We start from the raw sequence: 19,079 nt of genomic DNA on the forward strand, positions 1-19,079 counted from the left end.
TATTCTCAGACCGGTCATGGATGCTAGTTAATTTGCTAAAAAGCTCAACACTGTTACTTTCTCTGTAACTAATTTAAAGAGCATAGAAGCGTTTTTTTTTTGTTTTTGTTTTTAAAAAGAGAGATGTCTGAAATTCGTAAACACATCTAGATTCAATGTTGAAAAAATTATTTAAAAAAAAGGTTTTAAAATGCAATTTTTAATGAGTTACAAAGGCTCATACATATACATAATGATTTAAAATGTTTTATAATTTTTTAAAATAAAATGTTACTATTCTTATATAAATATTTTATAGTTAATTTTATAATTCATTCATAAAAATCTGAATAATATTTTAAAAAATAATTTATTAATTCTATAGTTTTTATAGATTACGTAATCATTGTTATTTAATACATCTATTTCTTTTATGTTAATTTTTTTTAATTTAAATTGTAAAATGAACGTGGTTGTGATCTTCCTGACACAATTTGTGATCCAAACACACAGCTCTTGTCAGCTTCTCAGCTCATGTATGTGTTCTCTCTCTGTGGAGGGGGGTGAATACTTATGCAAGGCCCAATGTTCGTATGTATTTGAGGTAAACGAATAGGTTTCTGTCCCCTGACTGTGGGTAGAAATCATTGGGGACACACACACACACACACATTGTTTCAAAACTTTGACGTTTATTTCAAAACATATAAAAGTGTTCAAACGTTCTCATAAGTTAAATCCTCAACTAAATTGTGATAAAAAGAACTTTCGCACAAGTAACTAACCAAACACACACACGCTCAGAGGCTTGTGACTTGAGACTCCGAATGATAAAAGAGAATAAAACCAAGAACAAAAGCCAGTCTTGGTCCCAAGTAATAAGTCTACCGTGTGTGTGTGTGTGTGTGTGTGTGTGTGTAGTGAGAAAATATGTTAATGGACTTCACAGAGTAACATGTGTGTGTGTTAGTGTTGATCTTGTATAGTCCAGAGCACATCTTATTTGAGATACCATTGCTCTGTGTGTGTGTGTGTGTGTGTGTGTGTGTGCGCGTGTGTGTGTGTGTGTGTGTGTGTGTCACAGGCCTCTTAGGCTCCACAGGAAGACCTCTCCATGTGCTGTAGTGAACAGCTGAGTTCCTGACTGGCTGAAACTGCAGTGGTGAACGGAGTCGCTGTGCCACGTGAAATCCTGAAAACGGCCGCTGGAGGAGTCGATCAGCTTCAGCACACGCTCTGCAACACACACACACACACACACACACACGCACTTGAAGTTTTCTGTCAGGAGCACACACTCTTAACAGAGGTACACGTGACTCACGGTTTGATCCGACAGCGAGAAGTCTTCCTCTAAAACACAGACTGAGAGACAGAGCCCAGTCAGTGAGAGACACCGTCCTCATCACCTAGCACAAACCGAGACCGACACAAACGTTAAACAACACTAAATGTGGTGCTGAAATCCAAAATCGTGTGTGTGTGTGTGTGTTTGTGTGTGTACCTGTTTCTTTTTCAGGCAGTAGAAGGTGAGTTCTTTCTGAGCAGCATACCCCGTGTAAACCACTATTCCCCTCTCTGTGGGGCTGAACGCTGCCAGACTGGGCGGCAAGCTCGCTGCGTCCTGATTGGTCAAGGCAAAAAGTCAAGCTCCTCCTCTCTAACAAAGTCTAATTAGCGTGACGATAATAACAGGAAAGAGAAGGCTGTGTGTGCTGATCACCTGAAGAGGGGCGGGAGCAGGAAATGTCAGCCAATCCAGCAGCTCGCATTTGTCCTTTGCCCAATCGGATGCCCAGATGCTGACGCGGCGGTCGGCGCTGACGGCCAGCCAGAGCTCGTTGCCCTCCAGACCGTACTCTTTATACTGCAAGATGTTTTATTAAATGATGGAGAAAAATGATTTTGATTCTTAAATATGTTATATTTATGTTAAACCCAGTCATTAACACACTCACTACACTCTTCTGTCTGTTCTATTTATTTTATTTCTCTTCACTAATAGAACAGGTATTGATGGTGGACTCAGACTTCTCTCGAACCTGCTTGGCTGTGCACTGTATAGCGCTGACCGCCGCCCCCTTGTGGTCATTGATGATGCGTAAGGAGGCTCCACTTGATGGGCTGCTCACTGCAATGACGCCGTCTCGTCCTCCTGAAAGCAGCACGTGACCTGCAAATGAGGCAGAGGGTCAACACACACGAGTCCTCTTTCCTGAAGACCTTCTCATGGGGTAGTGCATGTGTTACTATAGAAACGATAACTTATTAGAATGATTAGAATGCATCAGTATAAACGTGAGATTTGGTCTTGCACTTCCATGTTAAAGCTAAGCTCGTGCTGTAAATCCGAGCTCACCGTGGTGTGAGTACTGCAGTGCGCTCACAGCGCCGTGGTGAGGCTGCAGTTTCAGCTCCATCTCAGCTGAAGCTACGCTGAAGATCCGCACGGAGCCGTCGCTGTAGCCTCCGGCCACGTGCCCGACTGTGCCAAGCTCACACACTGCTGCTGCTGGGCTCCAACACACACACTCACAGCTCTGAATGAAACACACTTCAGTAAATACCGCTATACTGTTAGATTTTTTGATTGATCAATCATGACAGCTGTGCTTTGACTGGTCAGTAATGACACCACTGTTTTAACTGGTTAATGACACCAGTGATTTGATTGGTCAGGAATGACAGCTGTGTTTTGATTGGTCAGTAATGACAACTGTGTTTTAATTGGTCAATAACAACAGATGTGTATTGATTGGTCAGTAATGTGTTTTGATTTGTCAATAATGACACCAGTGTTTTGATTGGTCAACAATGACAGATGTGTTTTGATTGGTCAATAATGATAAATGTGTTTTGATTGGTCAATAATGATAGCTGTGTTTTGATTGGTCAATAATGATAGCTGTGTTTTGATTGGTCAATAATGACAGCTGTGTTTTGATTGGTCAATAACAACAGATGTGTTTTGATTGGTCAGTAATGTGTTTTGATTGGTCAATAATGATAGCTGTGTTTTGATTGGTCAATAATGATAGCTGTGTTTTGATTGGTTAATAACAACAGCTGTGTTTTGATTGGTCAGTAATGTGTTTTGATCGCTTAATAATGACAGCTGTGTTTTGATTGGTCAGTAACGACAGCTGTGATTTGATTGGACAATAACGACAGCCATGTATTGATTGGTCAGTAATGTGTTTTGATTGGTTAATAATGACAGCTGTTTTGATTGGTCAGTTATGACAGCTGTGTTTCAATTGGCTGCATGTTACCTGGTTGAGCACCTGAAACTGGACCAGCAGCTCGTTGCTAGGCAACGCCCACACTCTTACGCTACCATCCGCCCCGCAGGTAACAAAGTGATGCTCGTCTGGACTACATACCACGCCGTTCACCTACATGCACATTCGCACACACACACACACACGTGTTATTGCCAACAATAACGATGCAGTGCCTTTTATACCCGCGTCATTTTGTCAATCGTGTGTGTGTGTATATACCTTGCTCTTATGGCCACTGATTAAGCGTATACTGGTGTTGTCTGTCCAGTTTATGTACCACAGCGTTCCTGCAGTTGTACCCACAATTCCCATGTCCATTACATCATCAAATGCTGCGCTCACCACTGTGCCGTCCAGCACCATCTCCTGCTCTAGCAGCACCTGAGCGTTGCTGATCGACAGATCATCCAATGTGGAAAAAGAGACAGATCAGACATGCTAGCTCCTTTCATATAAATGTGTTACTGAATGGAGTGAAATTCAACTACAGCTAATGCCATAGCACTCTCTGACAAACTCCTGAGAAAATAACAAAAGAAAGCCATCGTGTTTACTTGTGTTATTTGGGACAAGGCGTTTGTGTATGTTTTTATTTTTACCAGTCCTGGCTGCTGGTGTTCGAAGGTCTGAGATTTTGCACTGCAGCCACTGACCACAGTTTTAACTTCTTACTGTTACTGCCAGTAAGCAGCCTGTGACCACGACACAGCAACACGCCTACACATGAAAAACAAACACAAAAACACACCAGTTTGAGCAAGCAAGGTTTGTGGAATGGGGTAAAGTGATGAAATTCCTGTATAGACAGATAAAGATTAGGTGGATACACACTGGATTATTTCTAAACCTCTGATTTGTAGATGGACACGCAGACACTGAGAGGTTTCTCTCACCGATTTCGCCATCGTCAGCCTCCCAGGTCATGAAGCAGCGGTGTGTGTTGCAGTCCCACACACACACACGCCCACTGTTCGTCCCGGTGTACAGGATGAAGTTAGTGCTGTAACAAAGTGATGTGACCTCAGCCTCACCGATCTCCTCTGGCAAACCCACGGTTTGGACCTAGAAGGAGAAGTACTACTGTTAGTATTACATGGTCTCAGTGAAGGAGGCGTGGCCTGTGTCTCTGTCAGTGTCAGTGAAGGGGGCGTGGCCTGTGTCCCTGTCAGTCTCGGTGAAGGAAGCGTGGCCTGTGTCCCTGTCAGTCTCTGTGAAGGAAGCGTGGCCTGTGTCTCTGTCAGTGTCAGTGAAGGAGGCGTGGCCTGTGTCCCTGTCAGTCTCAGTGAAGGAGGCGTGGCCTGTGTCCCTGTCAGTCTCGGTGAAGAAGGTGTGGCCTGTGTCCCTGTCAGTCTCAGTGAAGGAGGTGTGGCCTGTGTCCCTGTCAGTCTCGGTGAAGAAGGTGTGGCCTGTGTCCCTGTCAGTCTCAGTGAAGGAGGCGTGGCCTGTGTCCCTGTCAGTCTCGGTGAAGAAGGTGTGGCCTGTGTCCCTGTCAGTCTCAGTGAAGGAGGTGTGGCCTGTGTCCCTGTCAGTCTCAGTGAAGGGGGCGTGGCCTGTGTCCCTGTCAGTCTCAGTGAAGAAAGCGTGGCCTGTGTCCCTGTCAGTCCTAGTGAATGAAGTATGCTTGTCAGTGTGTGCATACCTGTAGCTCCGCTCCACGGCCATGTGTGTGTATGTAGCAGAAAAAGATGACACTGGAGCCGACGTACGCCAGTTGACTAGCACTGCTGGGGCAGAACACCGCCTCGTGCAGTGGGACGCTCGCACTGATCGAACAGAGCAACTCAAACGAGTGTGTGCTCCACAGTGCCACTCTCGACTCCTCAAAATCACCTGCACACACCAGACATGATCTTACACCCCAGTAACTCCTCACGACATCCTCACTACTATAATTTGAATATTGTTTTTAATTAATAAATATTATTCATTTACAAATAGGACAAGAAACGACATCATCTGACCCACCTACGGACAGAAAGTAGAGGTCGTCTCTAGAGAAAGCCAGACTCTGCACTGAGCCCTTGTGGTACAAAATGCTATTTCTGCGTGACCCGTCTTGAACGTTCCATATGCAAATGAGGCTCTTGGAAGATGCCCCACCTCCTGACGCAGAGGCCACTGTCTACATCAGCATTATTGATTATTTTCCAACAACACCATGTGTTTTATTAGTACACAGTCTTATCGATGTAAGTACAAATATTTATATGCTTCTGTGAATATTAAAATGCTCCGGTTAAAAAATGTATCCAAATAAGGTGCTAGAATTGCTTCCTGTAGCAGTACCTTTGCGTCGTGTGTTACGGCAAGGGTTGAGATCTCCTCGCTGTGGCCAAGCCAGTGTCTCTGTGAACCGTTGTGGAGATTCTCCACCACCACCACACACCCGCAAGAGTACACAAACAGACCTGCAGGAACACGGACACACATCATGTTCTGCTCAAACACACAGTCAACACACACTAATGAGTTCCAGGGAAGGTTTTTTTTAGTGCTTTGCCGAAAATATTGCACAGTATTGCATTACCCTCCTCACAAAATAAATTTAAAGTGGTGGATGTTGCACCTAGTGGCTGGGCGTAAGTTAAAACTATGCTACTTCAAGTTCTCAAGTTCTTAAATTCAAGCGTGGAGGAAATTTATGTAGCGTGTAAGCGTGATTAGTGTAACTGGCTACTAAAATCTACAGTAATGCTGACCCAGTCCCTTGCAGCACACCCACACGGCATGATCAGATATTCGATTCCTTTTCACTTTTCACCTGTGTCTGGATTCCAGACCATGTTGCTCCGCCCATTGCCATTGTAACCAATCACAGCTTTGAGGCTAAGGCCTTCTTGTCCTGGAGGTGGAGTTACAGCACTCTGAAAGAAAAGAGGAGGAGAAAATGAGTGAGTGAGTGAGTGAGTCAGTAAATCAGTGAGTCAGCCACTTAGTGAGTAAATGAGCGAGCAAGTCAGCTGTGTGAGTGATTCAGGCGAGTCAGTCAGTGTGCGAGTCAGTTAGTCTGTCAGTGAGTGAGTCAGTGTGCGAGTCAGTCAGTCATTCATTCAGTAAGTATCTTGGCTGGTCCACTTGTCTCAGTTTGTAATAACGTATTCTCAAATAACATCAAATTTGATGCACGTAAAATGAACGTTTTATATATTATTATATTAATGAATAATCAAAAGTGGTCATAAAGATAAATAAAAAAAACCCATAATGTGTACCGGGTCAAGTGCAGTTGTTTTGTAACGAGGTATGAAGTGTTTGTAACAGTCTGGACGGATCGGCTTCTTCTCCTCTCCATTTTCCTCCACCGTGATCTGACTGACTGGAGCAGTGTCTGATTTTGCGGCTCCGCCCCTTTCAGTGACACGCAGGAAAGAGGCGTGTCTAGGAGCAGGGGAACGGTCGGGGCCGGGTTGCACCTCTTCAACGCAATCAGTGAGTGACAGGAAAGATGAATCTGTTCCAAAAAAGATATAGTACATCTGAAATTACACCATATTCACTAATAGTGTACTATTTTGTTGTAGTGTCCTAAAAATAAATGGATCATCGTGTAAGCTGAGGTTTCTGGTGCATAATGTGACTCACAAACACGGCTAGCAACACACTCCTGGGGATGAAAGTAGCCGACTTACCCTCATGCCCCGTCTTCTCTCTGGTGATCATGTCTAAAATGGGCGGAGGCGAGGAAGGAAGAGGTGCCGCCTGTCGTGGCATTCCGCTGGACAATCCTCCATTAAACTCCACCTCACTGTGTTTCACAGCCACTGAAGGAATCCAAAAATGAGTAAGATCAAAGTATACAATTTAATGCCAAAATGTGATTCAGTGAGTAATTCAAGTGAGTGTGAGTGAGTCAGGTGTGAGAGTCAGGTGAGTGTGAATGAGTCATATGAGGGAGTCAGGTGAGTGCGAATGAGTCGTATGAGGGAGTCAGGTGAGTGCGAATGAGTCGTGTGAGGGAGTCAGGTGAGTGCGAATGAGTCGTGTGAGAGAGTCAGGTGAGTGCGAATGAGTCGTGTGAGGGAGTCAGGTGAGTGCGAATGAGTCGTGTGAGGGAGTCAGGTGAGTGCGAATGAGTCGTATGAGGGAGTCAGGTGAGTGCGAATGAGTCGTGTGAGGGAGTCAGGTGAGTGCGAATGAGTCGTGTGATGGAGTCAGGTGAGTGCGAATGAGTCGTGTGAGGGAGTCAGGTGAGTGCGAATGAGTCGTATGTGGGAGTCAGGTGAGTGCGAATGAGTCGTATGAGGGAGTCAGGTGAGTGCGAATGAGTCGTGTGAGGGAGTCAGGTGAGTGCGAATGAGTCGTGTGAGGGAGTCAGGTGAGTGCGAATGAGTCGTGTGAGGGAGTCAGGTGAGTGCGAATGAGTCGTATGTGGGAGTCAGGTGAGTGCGAATGAGTCGTATGAGGGAGTCAGGTGAGTGCGAATGAGTCGTATGAGGGAGTCAGGTGAGTGCGAATGAGTCGTGTGAGGGAGTCAGGTGAGTGCGAATGAGTCGTGTGATGGAGTCAGGTGAGTGCGAATGAGTCGTGTGAGGGAGTCAGGTGAGTGCGAATGAGTCATGTGAGGGAGTCAGGTGAGTGCGAATGAGTCGTGTGAGGGAGTCAGGTGAGTGCGAATGAGTCGTGTGAGAGAGTCAGGTGAGTGCGAATGAGTCGTGTGAGGGAGTCAGGTGAGTGCGAGTGAGTCGTGTGAGTGGTCAGGTGAGTGAGTCATGTGTGGGAGTCAGGTGAGTGAGTCGTGTGTGGGAGTCAGGTGAGTGAGGCATGTGTGGGAGTCAGGTGAGTGAGTCGTGTGTGGGAGTCAGGTGAGTGAGGCATGTGGGTGGTCAGGTGAGTATGCGTGAGTCATGTGAGTGGTCAGGTGAGTATGCGTGAGTCGTGTGAGGGAATCAGGTGAGTCAGGTGAATGCGAGTTAATTGCTCAGTAGGGCAGAGTGTAATCCGTAACAAATAAAACATGGTGAGGAAAATAATCAGTGATGTGAAGTTACTGTTATCACCCTGAAGTTGATTATTTTCCTATGACAGCTCACTCTGTTATGTTTTATTCCTCTTATAAAACACAGCAATTTGCCAAAATTAACAGTATTTTTATTTAACGAAGAACGACCCATCATACTATTTATGTGTTTAGTTACATTCGAAATTTTTTTCATTATCACTTGCATTATAGCAGCTATAAACAGTTAATCCCTCACTAGCCTTTCTCCTTTTTTTTGCTCTCACTATGTCATTAAGATCCAAAACGCAACTTGTGACATTACCAAGAAACCGGAAAGCCTTGCTGAATATTTACCTGTCTGAGGAGGAGAGCTAATCCGGTCTTTCCCTGCTGTAGGAGGAGAGACGGCGGATACTGGTGATCTGAGACTGGGGTGGAAAATGAGGAAGAACAAATGAGAAGGAAAAAAAAATAAGAATAAGATGATACTCAGAATAAAGTGAGATCATAGATTTTAAAATATCATATGCTTTAATATATGGTAAGTGGAGGGCACTTACGTGCAGGAAGGCACTTCCTTTTGATGAGCCAGGAAGTCCCAGAAAAAGATGGCGTCACCCACTGAAACCACGCCCACCTGGTCAGGGGTGAAGCTCACCTGTCTAATGGGCTCTGAGTGACCGATGAATACCTGTAACACGCACACACACAGTTTTTCCAACTATTAGATCATTTCTTCTCCTCTATATAATCGGCGGCACCTGCTAATGATGATACAGTATCCTCCACAATTATTGGCACCCTTCATAAAAGTATGCAACCATGAGTGTATAAAATATTACACACAATTGCCACAAAATCCATGTCCTGTTTTCCAATGGGGTATAAATATGAGGTTGCACACATGTAACCTCCTTTTTTGTAACCATTGACACACACACACCTGCGACTTGACATCCAGTTTCATGTTGTAGTCCCAGACCTTCACTGCGTTGTGTCCAGCAGTGAGCAGGTAGCGTCCATCTTCACTGACGGACAAAGATGCGCACTGATCCTTGTGCACCTCAGATACCTATATATGTACAACAGTTAGAAGTGGACGAAAAAATGATTCACTATTATTTTTTTTTTAGCATATATTCCGTAGTTATAATCATGGAGCATCAAAACAACAAAGAATAAATTAACAAATAAACAAGCACTGCACATCTCTCTCACCTCTCTCAGTAGCCTTCCTGTGTTACTGTTGATCCACAGGATCTTATTGGCCGAAGTGGTGATGAGCAGGTGGGACAGGGAGGACGGGGAGAAACACACCTTTAACGCCGAATCCAGTGTTGTGCTCTCAACATCTAATACGCTCACATCCACACGTAATAACTGAAACACACAAAGTAAACAAATATTATAACTAGCACCTTTGGTGCTTGGACCCCTAAAAAGGTGTTCTACAAGGGTAAATGCTAAGACTTATTATTTTTCCTTTTTTGAACGTCTTGTTAATTAATAGTCACGTCTACCTCATCGAGCGAATGCGCATCCGTGACGGTTACGATGTATTCTGTGGGACCAACAAACGCCAGGCGTTTACTATCCGAACTCACAGCCAAAGCATCCGGGCCTCGATCTGTACCTCGCACAACCATGTTACCTTTACAACAGAATTAACACCAGCATTAGCCACGTGAAGTGCATTCGTTATCACAGCAGAATGTAGGCAACACAGCACACATTCTCCATCCATCCATTTTCCATACCACTTATCCTACAATGGGTTGCGGGGGATCCTGGAGCCTATCCCAGGGAACTCAGGGCACAAGGCAGGGGACACCCTGGACAAAGTGCCAACCCACCACAATGCACAATCGCACACACACTCACACACCCATTCACACACTATGGACAATTTGGAAATACCAATCAGCCTACAACGCATGTCTCTGGACAGGAGTAGGAAACCAGAGTACCCAGAGGAAACCCTGAAGCATGGGGAGAACATGCAAACTCCGTGCAAATGTTCACATTCTCATCAACGTTAATGACATGCTGGGTAACATGGACTAACCTAGCACGCGGAGGACGTCATATTCCGGTTGGGCAGCGTTATAGAGAGCGAGGTATCCCAGAGAGCCAGCGCTGTAGAGGCGTTCACCGTCTGGAGAAAACACCAGGCCCACCACTTCACCCCGGTGCTGTCTGAAACAACACAAAACACAGGAAGTCTACTGAATACAATCACGCTGCAAGGGATGTGAGGTATGTGCGTATACGAGGCATGTCCCAATAAAAACCGCTGCTCTGTGTGTGTACCTGTGTTGGGCTACTAAGCTGGCTGTGGGGATGTCAAAAATTCTGACGGTCCCAGAGCTGGAACCACAGGCAAAGATGGGCATCCTGGGATGGAACGCCACTGAGGACGGGGCATCATTATGATCATCAGATACAAAGTCATACAGCTACACAGAAAAAGACAGACAAACATCATCTTCATGACGCACTGACTTTCTGAAACAGAGCTTCGCACAATATGTGGATGGGAGCAAACCTGCTGAGCGGAGTCCACGTCCCAGATACGGACGGTGCCGTCACGGGATGCCGTGGTGATCTGGCGCCGGGTTCCGTCCACACTGAAGCCCAACACTGTGTCCGTGTGTGACCTCATCAGTGTGCGGTAACCACGACTACTGACGTCCAGATAGCCGAGGTTTCCTGTTTTGGTGGCTGCCAGGACGCTCAGACCATCAGAAGAAACACACACCAGACTAACTGGCCCTTCGTGTTCTACACACACATACAAAACAAAAACTGAAAAGTTAATTTTATAGAAGTTAAATGAGTGTCATTGTGGGAGACTGACAACTGGTACTGACCCGCCTCCAGGAAGACAGAGGAGAAATCGAGAGGCCAGAGACGCAGGAAGCCATCCTCTGAGCCTGTTGCACAGAATGTGCTGCACACACTGATACTGTTCACTGCAATACCTGGCCCTACACACACACACACACACACACACACACACACACTTCTTACTATCCTTGTAAAGATCTTCCATTGACATCATGTATGCATACTATATATAAATGCATAACTCCGTGAAACTCCTTGACTGTCTCACCAGTACTGAAGGTCTGCTTCTCTCTGCTGTGGGTGTGGCTTTGCTGAGATGGGAGGAGCCTCCTGATGTTCTGAATAGTCACTGAGACATAGTCAATCTCCAGTATGTGGCCACTTCTACTGCTCACAAAGCTGCAAAACCCACACACGCACTAAGTACAACACACTCATTATAATAACAACAGTACTGAAGCACATGAAACATGCATGCGTGCACGTCCTCACAGGGTGCGCTCGTCCGGCTGTCGTCCCGGAGTGTGTCCCTGCTCAAAGGCCAGGTCGGTAAACTCCAGGCTGTGATACTGTCCCAGGTTAACGGGGCATGAGCGCAAAGAGCGGCCGCGCACACGCCATAAGCGCACATTACCCACGCCGCAGGATACCATGCTACACAACACACACACGTGAATGTAAATATAAAAGGATATACAGACACCCGTATACAAGTACAAGCACGTTGTTGAGGTGTTTATCAGATTTATATATTTGCAGTGTCAATGAAACATCATTGTGAGATTCTGATTGGTCAGAAGGTGTTGATTAATATTTTATAACAGCTCAATAGTTCTGGCTGCAAGGTTTGATAATGTGTTCGTTCTAATACGTTATTGTTTCTATAGTAACATGTGTAACAGTAGCAGAAATTGCGTAATTGTTGATAAGCATTTTTGGAAGGAGCCTCCAGTGTCAGCACTCTGTAATAGAGGCGAAGTTGTAACCTTAAATTTTCCGACACTAGAAAATCTCGACGATTACATATCGTATAATTGATTTTTAGCATATGACTAATTTTGATGTTGCCATGCTTTCAGATTTTGTAAAACTGACAGGAAGCAAGGTGTCTGATAACTTCTCTAGACCCAGATTATGTACAAAGTGAGGAAGAATGTGTCTAATTTGAGTGTAAGATAAAGTGAGCAGGTGTGTGTGCATTTGTGTGTGTGCATATGTGTGTGTGAGTATTTGTACCGTGTGTCATCGAAAAAGGCTATCTTCATGGTCTGGATGTCGACATCTGTGTGAGCTTTAGCCAGAATTGAGACAACACCCCCTTTGAGAACGCGCTGTGTGTTCCATACCACAACTGTCTACAGACACACACACACACACAGCATTCCACATAAAAAATACACACTCATCACCTCAAACAACTATTAACACAGCTGCTTAAATTATTTAATATTCCAGAAAATAAAGTGCCTCCTGCTTTCAGTCTAAAACATCAACTTGCTCTGGTCAAGCGAGCCTGATGGGCGAATACAGCATGATGAGTGTAAGCACTCTCCCATCACGATATTCCCGAGGTAGCTAGTTATGTCTCCCCGGGAAGTAAACGCCTTCCTTCCAGGCACCTCAGCAGACGTTTAGTCTGTCAGGCCAGGTAAATATTTATCTGTTTATAAGTTTATCCTGTTTGTAAATAGTGTATGATGTGAAGCAGCACTCACAGTTTTGTTATGGCTGTCTTTGCCCACTCCACACAGAACCCCGCCGCTACAGGACAAACTGGAAACACAAAACAATATGTTTCAGTAAGCTTAAACAAGACGTCTAGTTTGTGTACGTGTGTGTCTGAGTACCTGAGTGAGTGCAGCGAGTGTGTGTGTGTTTTAATAATAGTCAGCGCCTCTCCCTTGCTATAGCTCCAGAGCCGGACCAGGCAGTGTGTTCCTGTCTGAGCCGACGCCAACAGAGACGAGCTGGAGTTCAGAGCCAGAGCTGACACCTGACACACACACACACACAAGCATTGTGTTCAGCATCTGTCACACACTAACACACTTTATATTGTGTGTGTGTGTGTGTGTGTGTGTGTGATGTTACACACTTTATCAGTGTGGCCGATGAAAAAGCGCTGTTGACCAGATGAGACCTTCATACTGACGATGATGGCGTGACACGGATACACCACCTCTTCTCCGTCACGAGCCCACACAGCCTGCGAGAGCGAGAGCAAGAGCGAGAGCGAGAGAGGAAGAATTGAAAAAAGAGAATAAAAATGCAGTAAATAATAATCACTATCATTATTAGTAGCAGTTGTATTGTATTTAAAAATATTTTTATCTTCATCATATTCAGCTGAATAAATTTTACTATGCTGATCATTATAAATAATGAATAATAGTACCATCAATAGAACAACTAACATAAATAATACTACATTACAATAAGTGTAATATTAGTATTAGTATGAGTCATGCTGGATTCATATTTTATAATAATCATTATTTGTTTAACAAATGGTAATATTAATTATCATATAACATTCCTTCAAACTAATAGCTACAATAATTAAGATGAAAATAGTTACAGTAGAAGATAATTTTTTAAAAATTTATTTCTATATTAGAAAATGTTTAGATTTAGAATTATTTAGTAATTAGTCAGATGTATTATAATAAGGAATTATTGATATTTTGTTAAGGATTAATGTGCAGTAGTGAAAGTTTTATATATATATATATATATATATATATATATATATATATATATATATATATATATATATACATACACACACATACATATATGCGTGTGTGTGTGTGTGCGTCTTGTGTTATCTCACTCACACATCTCACTGTTGCTCCACCAAACCCAATGATTCTTCTCAGCTTCAGTATAGGGTCAGGGTGCAACTTCTGTTAAGACCGATCACAACACACACACACACAATTCAATAAAGCAAAATCAGGCATATATACAGCAGAGCACCCGTTTCCCCATCGAACTGTGTTACTTCATCAGTTATCAAAAATATGAGTGTGTTTCTATTTACGATTTTTCATAAAGTGAAGCATCTCACACTTTGCTGCTTTGCTGGTTTAGCTGAAGGCAGAGGAAGTGAACGAGGAACAGCTGCGTTGACCACCTAAACACAAAACACACTCATGATAAACACACATTCTGCACTTTGTATCCGATGAAACCATAAGATGAAGGAGATTACACACACACACACACACACACACACACACAGGCGACCGGGTCACTCACTGCCACTTCATCGCTATCTGTTGATCGGCTGCTCATGTCATCGTCCTCGTAGTGAGCATACACATGCACGCTGTCTCCGTCATCACACACGACCCTGCCGTCCTCTTCCTCCTCGCTCTGTGACCTACGACCTGTGGAACTGGGGCTGCCTACACCTCCAGAGGGCGCTGTGGGGAGCTCAGGCAGGCTGGAGGTGTGCAGCAGTGAGCGCTGCTTAGCATGCTACAGAGAAACACACACCACACAAACGCACAAACAAAAGTGATTCAGCCTCAGTTTCCTAGTGACATGACATTAAATATTAGTTTCTGAGAACTGGTGGAATATGACCAGGAAGTGAAATCAGGACTCACGGGTTTGGGTGTGGTGATCTTTTGGATGAGGGAGACACGGTCCTGCACTGGATTGCTGATGCCCACGCTGCGGCTCTCCTCTCGATATGGACTTTTATCATCCAGAGGTTCTTCTACACACAGATAGATATACATATATACATATACATATACACACACACCAGCAGTGCGTCTGTGTGTTCAACACTCACGTGGAGTTGAGGCTTGAGTGCCCTGTCCTTTCTGTATGGAGTCAAATGGCATCTTTGCACCGTCAGAGGGGAATCTGCAAAAAACGCACATAGCAAACAGTGTGTTTTAATTTCACGTGTTTCATGAAACATCAATGGAAATTCACTCAAAAAGAAATACGTTTGATTTTAAACAAAAAAATGTTAAAGTTACAGAAATATTTTTTTTGTGATCATTTATCATTAGGCTTTAATAGCAGAAGCTGAGTTGTCTAAATTTCTGCATTTTTTAACATGGTGGCACTTTATTAATCAACAATATACAGACCTTTATACCACTGTCCTGTTGAATTCTCAATTCTGTTTAAATTCAAAGCCATTCATTTGTAGGGATTTGAATGGGGGGCGCTCGGACTTAAAAAGCTCATAACTGTTGATATTGGTTAAGTTTTCTGTAAGAAGATGATTCTTAATATTTATGGAAAGGGTCTCCAGTGTCAGCGCTTTGTAACAGTCAAAGGTAAAGCTGCAACTTTAAGCTTTCCGACTTGGGAAGGACTCTGGGACTGAGGGCTTTCTGGTTTCTCTTCTGGTAACTGGTGAGGTCAGGATTGCTTATAGCTGCTATAGCATAAGTGACATGAGCTTGTTTAGAAGCTGTTCCACAACCTTACGTGTGCATAATGGCAGGCTCACTACAATATTGAATGTTTCTTAATAAGTGTAAATAATAAAGGTCCTATTGCTGCACAGGAAGGTGTGTGCATTACCTGATGTAGTCATAGAGCTGATGCCAGCTGCTGCCTTTTGGCACAGGAAAGCACATATCTCTGGGCATAGGGGCCGTGCCCTCAGGCAGCACCATGCCCGTCTGCCGGAATTCTGAAAAGGACAGACCTGCATTCACACAGCATGAGAGCATGATTAAAACAGAGACAAATCACTGTAGTGTTTTGTGTATTGGTTTTAACGTGAGTATGAGCAGATACCGGGGTCCAGCAGCAGGTCGCTGGTGACCAGATTTTTTACGGCCATGTTGGCACACAGTTTGACGCTCTTCAAGTGGCTGTGCGTTCTGTTCAGGTAGACAGAAAGCACGTAACGCAGGTCCATCATCAGGCACGTCCAGCGCACACCCTCTGGAGCCGGACCCACCAGACCTTAAACACAGACAGTCATGTTCGCTACTAACGTTCCATTAGGACCTATCATCTGCAAGATATATTTGGAGGGAGCCAGCCAGGAGTAAACATTGAAAGCCAGCTTAAAAAGGGGTATGCATAACAAGACCCCCAAGGACTTTAAGATGCAAAGAAGTCTATTATTTGCCTTATTATCTGCCTGTTACATTTCTGGTGAGCCAGCCAGGAGTGACAATTGAAAACCAGCATAAAAGGGTCTTTAAGGTGGCCAGGAAGGCTCTTATCAGCACTATTATCTACCTGTAACATTTCTAGTGAGCCAGCAAGGAGTAAGTACTAATAACCAGCCTTAAAGAGTATGCATAAGAATACACTCAAGGTGTTTAATGTGGCTAAGAAGGCTGTTATCGGCCTTATTATATGAATGTTACATTTCTGGTGAGCCAGCAAGGAGTGAATATTTAAAACCTGTCTTAAACGTGTCTACGACACACCCAAGGACTTTAACACAGCCAAGAATGGCATTATCTGCCTTATAATCAGGCTGCTGGATTTGTGGTGAGCCAGCCAGGAGGAAACACTCAAGACCAGCCTTAAAGTGTCACAATCAATAACTGATGTGAATAAGGTGAATTGCTGCGAATGTTAGATTTAGCATGTGTGTACCGTGTTTGGCGGTCTTGGCAGTGCTCTCGTACACAGAGCCAGGTGCACCTGCACACAGGAAGGGGAACTGCAGCCATGTCGCTGTGGATTTAAACTCCTTGAACAGGTTGGAGAATGACACACGAATCACACGACCCTCCTGAGAGAGAGAGAGAGAGAGAGAGAGAGAGAGAGAAGATACAACAAACAATCCTTTATCCATGACTCCATTTCACGTTACGCTTCCTGTGTCACTTTTCAGCTCATCCATCAATCTCTGACAGTATCTCTGACCGGAATTTTTAGCTTCAGCACTGGTCACTGATAGTAACCATAGTAACCTGTTTGTACGGATTGTGAGTATGATTATTATTTAATATGGCAGGATGTGGTTTGGTAAGTGTGAAAAACACATTCAAAGAGATATCTGCTTGGAAATCTTCTCTGTGCCTCTTTCTGTCAATGCTCTCACCTCAGCAGCCACGTCCAAGTGCACCACGAAGTGTTTATTGGGACAGGGTCTGAAGAGCAGGTACAGGTAGCGGCCCGTGAGGCCCAGCGACTGGCTGCTGGTTTTGGGAATCAGGATGTAGTTGCTGGCCGGAACCGAACCGCGGATACGGAACACGGTGCACTTGAGCGTCTTGTCCTAACGTAACAAGAAAAAAAAGGGGTGTAGCTGAGGATGTGATCAAGATTAGGGGCAGGACTAGTTTCTGGGCCAGAAAAAATAATCTTTAGTAACTAACCTAGCCTGATTCATGGCAATATTGTAAATTATAGTTCTTTTTTTTAGATCTTTAAATTTACATAATTATTACAGGTCAAATAATAATTTAAAATATTTAAGTGTTGAGTACAGAAGAGGTTTTTTAACCATATAAGTTGTGACATCTCCTTCTTTGCTGGCCTTCCTCCATTCATCCAACTTCACATGCTTAAATATGTTTACATAAGGATGCTGCCACACTGGAGGGAGAAATAATATACAATAATAATAATAATAATAATAATAATAATAATACATTTTCTTTACAAAGCATCAGGTAGAAACACATGAGAGGGTGAGGAATTTGAAAAAAAATCAAGTAACCAAACTATTTTACATGTGAATAGGAACATATATGTACTACGAATACGAAAAACACTAAACCTGTGATAATTTCTATTTGATTGGACAACGTGTGTTTAGTCTATCTGCTTTTAGTTACATTAGAGTTACATCCATGACTGGATTTCACTACTCATGATGTGTCTGCCCAAGTGGAGATCAAGCCTAGGTGGTGTTACACCTCAGTCATTGATAAGCCACATGAATACGGAGATTCCGTGCCAGACAGTAAAGCAATCCCACTAGCTTTTCATTAGTGACATACAGAAAACAGGCCATACTGAAAAGCAAAACCTTAGCAGGGGATTGCTTTTTAAAATAAATAAATAAATGCTGAAGTAAATGCAAATCTCTATTGTGTGGCATTTCACTTTCATCACTGCACTGCAAACGTGCCACACTGAAATGCAATCACTGTCCAATCATTTAAACCTTACAGTATGCTGATGTTGTCTTTGTAGTAGGCTACAAAATCCCACACAGTGATCAGTTTTATTCTCCTGATTAGACAATATCAAGAAACTGAGGAATTGAGGATGAGCTCCAGTGTGTGTGTGTGTGTGTATGAGAGAGAGAGAGAGAGAGAGAGACTTACCTTTGGAAGCCATCATTAATCCCTGCTATTAATGCAGAAAGCAATGCATCACCTGTTGACTGTAAACAATTAGCCCTCTAGCTAGCTGCAACATGCATCAAAAACCATTTTTTATTCCTTGATGACGTCCATTTATACTCCCTAAATCATTCACGTGCAGTTATATCTGATTTATAAAACAGAAAGTGTTGACTGAATAACTTTAAAGTCAGTTTATTGATGTTTATGGTTGTCAGGCGCCCGTTGTTGATAAATCAACTTCTCCCGCTGCAGCAGCCGCCGCTGACTGACGTCATGACGTCGACGTAAAACCGGATACGCCATCCACGGTAATGTGGTCCAAGGGTAATGGGTAATGTAGTCCCAGAAAAATAACGGTTAAAACATCAATAGCACCACAGGCTGATTTATGAATGCGTATTCCCGAATAAAATTGTATGAATATGAGTTGTAGCTGATGGTTAAACAGTTGAAAAGCATCAATAAGAGTCTTTAAAAAAGATTCAGCAACAAACAAACAAACAAACGAACAAACAAAAAATATGCACTTTATTATAGATGCTAAACTGGTAACTAGAGCGTTTGATTACTAGTTACCCACATTAGCGCATAAAAAAATATCATAAAAAGCCATTTCCTGATTGTTTAGTGTGAAAATGGCTGAACTATTTTAATTAGTACATTTTAAATAGAAATAATTGAAAAACTTTAATTAATTATAATTTTTTACTATTAATATTCACTGAAAGGTCA

The 19,079-nt window shown here is 43.5% G+C and overlaps 1 protein-coding gene across 3 annotated transcripts; it reads right to left on the reverse strand.

Moving 5' to 3' along the window:
• Positions 1-651: 651 nt before the first annotated feature.
• wdr90 (WD repeat domain 90) lies at positions 652-18,761 on the reverse strand. 3 transcript variants are annotated; one of them, XM_026926651.3, is made up of 42 exons: positions 18,327-18,755; positions 17,498-17,589; positions 17,093-17,269; positions 16,642-16,780; positions 15,823-15,993; positions 15,604-15,730; positions 14,855-14,928; positions 14,664-14,776; positions 14,311-14,532; positions 14,120-14,185; positions 13,887-13,955; positions 13,145-13,255; positions 12,897-13,042; positions 12,765-12,822; positions 12,286-12,404; positions 11,542-11,703; positions 11,318-11,448; positions 11,073-11,189; positions 10,748-10,983; positions 10,513-10,658; positions 10,268-10,398; positions 9,723-9,853; positions 9,421-9,582; positions 9,146-9,274; positions 8,763-8,893; positions 8,557-8,630; positions 6,893-7,024; positions 6,476-6,714; positions 6,025-6,127; positions 5,550-5,671; positions 5,229-5,385; positions 4,903-5,093; positions 4,157-4,325; positions 3,863-3,980; positions 3,483-3,654; positions 3,252-3,374; positions 2,339-2,519; positions 2,022-2,152; positions 1,703-1,846; positions 1,484-1,603; positions 1,304-1,388; positions 652-1,215 (listed from the first exon to the last, which is right to left on the reverse strand). In XM_026926651.3, the coding sequence occupies exons 1-42, from the start codon at positions 18,340-18,342 to the stop codon at positions 1,058-1,060; spliced, it is 5,595 nt and encodes a 1,864-aa protein (XP_026782452.3). In that variant the 5' UTR covers positions 18,343-18,755; the 3' UTR covers positions 652-1,057. The 3 variants fall into 3 exon arrangements, 2 of the variants coding, with proteins under 2 accessions (XP_026782452.3, XP_053093679.1); XM_053237704.1 differs by lacking the exon at positions 18,327-18,755 and adding an exon at positions 18,169-18,299; XR_008302548.1 differs by lacking the exons at positions 652-1,215; positions 1,304-1,388; positions 1,484-1,603; ... (2 more) ...; positions 2,339-2,519; positions 3,252-3,374 and having other exon boundaries at positions 3,514-3,654; positions 4,095-4,325; positions 18,327-18,761.
• Between the last annotated feature and the right edge of the window lie 318 nt (positions 18,762-19,079).

The sequence above is a fragment of the Pangasianodon hypophthalmus genome, chromosome 1, assembly GCF_027358585.1.
Source record: "Pangasianodon hypophthalmus isolate fPanHyp1 chromosome 1, fPanHyp1.pri, whole genome shotgun sequence".
NCBI classification, from domain to species: Eukaryota; Metazoa; Chordata; class Actinopteri; order Siluriformes; family Pangasiidae; genus Pangasianodon; species Pangasianodon hypophthalmus.

Excerpts from the sequence above, each read along its gene's own strand:
- wdr90 (XM_026926651.3), bottom strand. Across the intron at positions 5,386-5,549 it reads CCGTAACACACGACGCAAAG|ACAGTGGCCTCTGCGTCAGG; the intron begins GTACTGCTACAG and ends ATGCTGATGTAG. Across the intron at positions 2,153-2,338 it reads ACTGCAGTACTCACACCACG|GTCACGTGCTGCTTTCAGGA; the intron begins GTGAGCTCGGAT and ends CCTCATTTGCAG.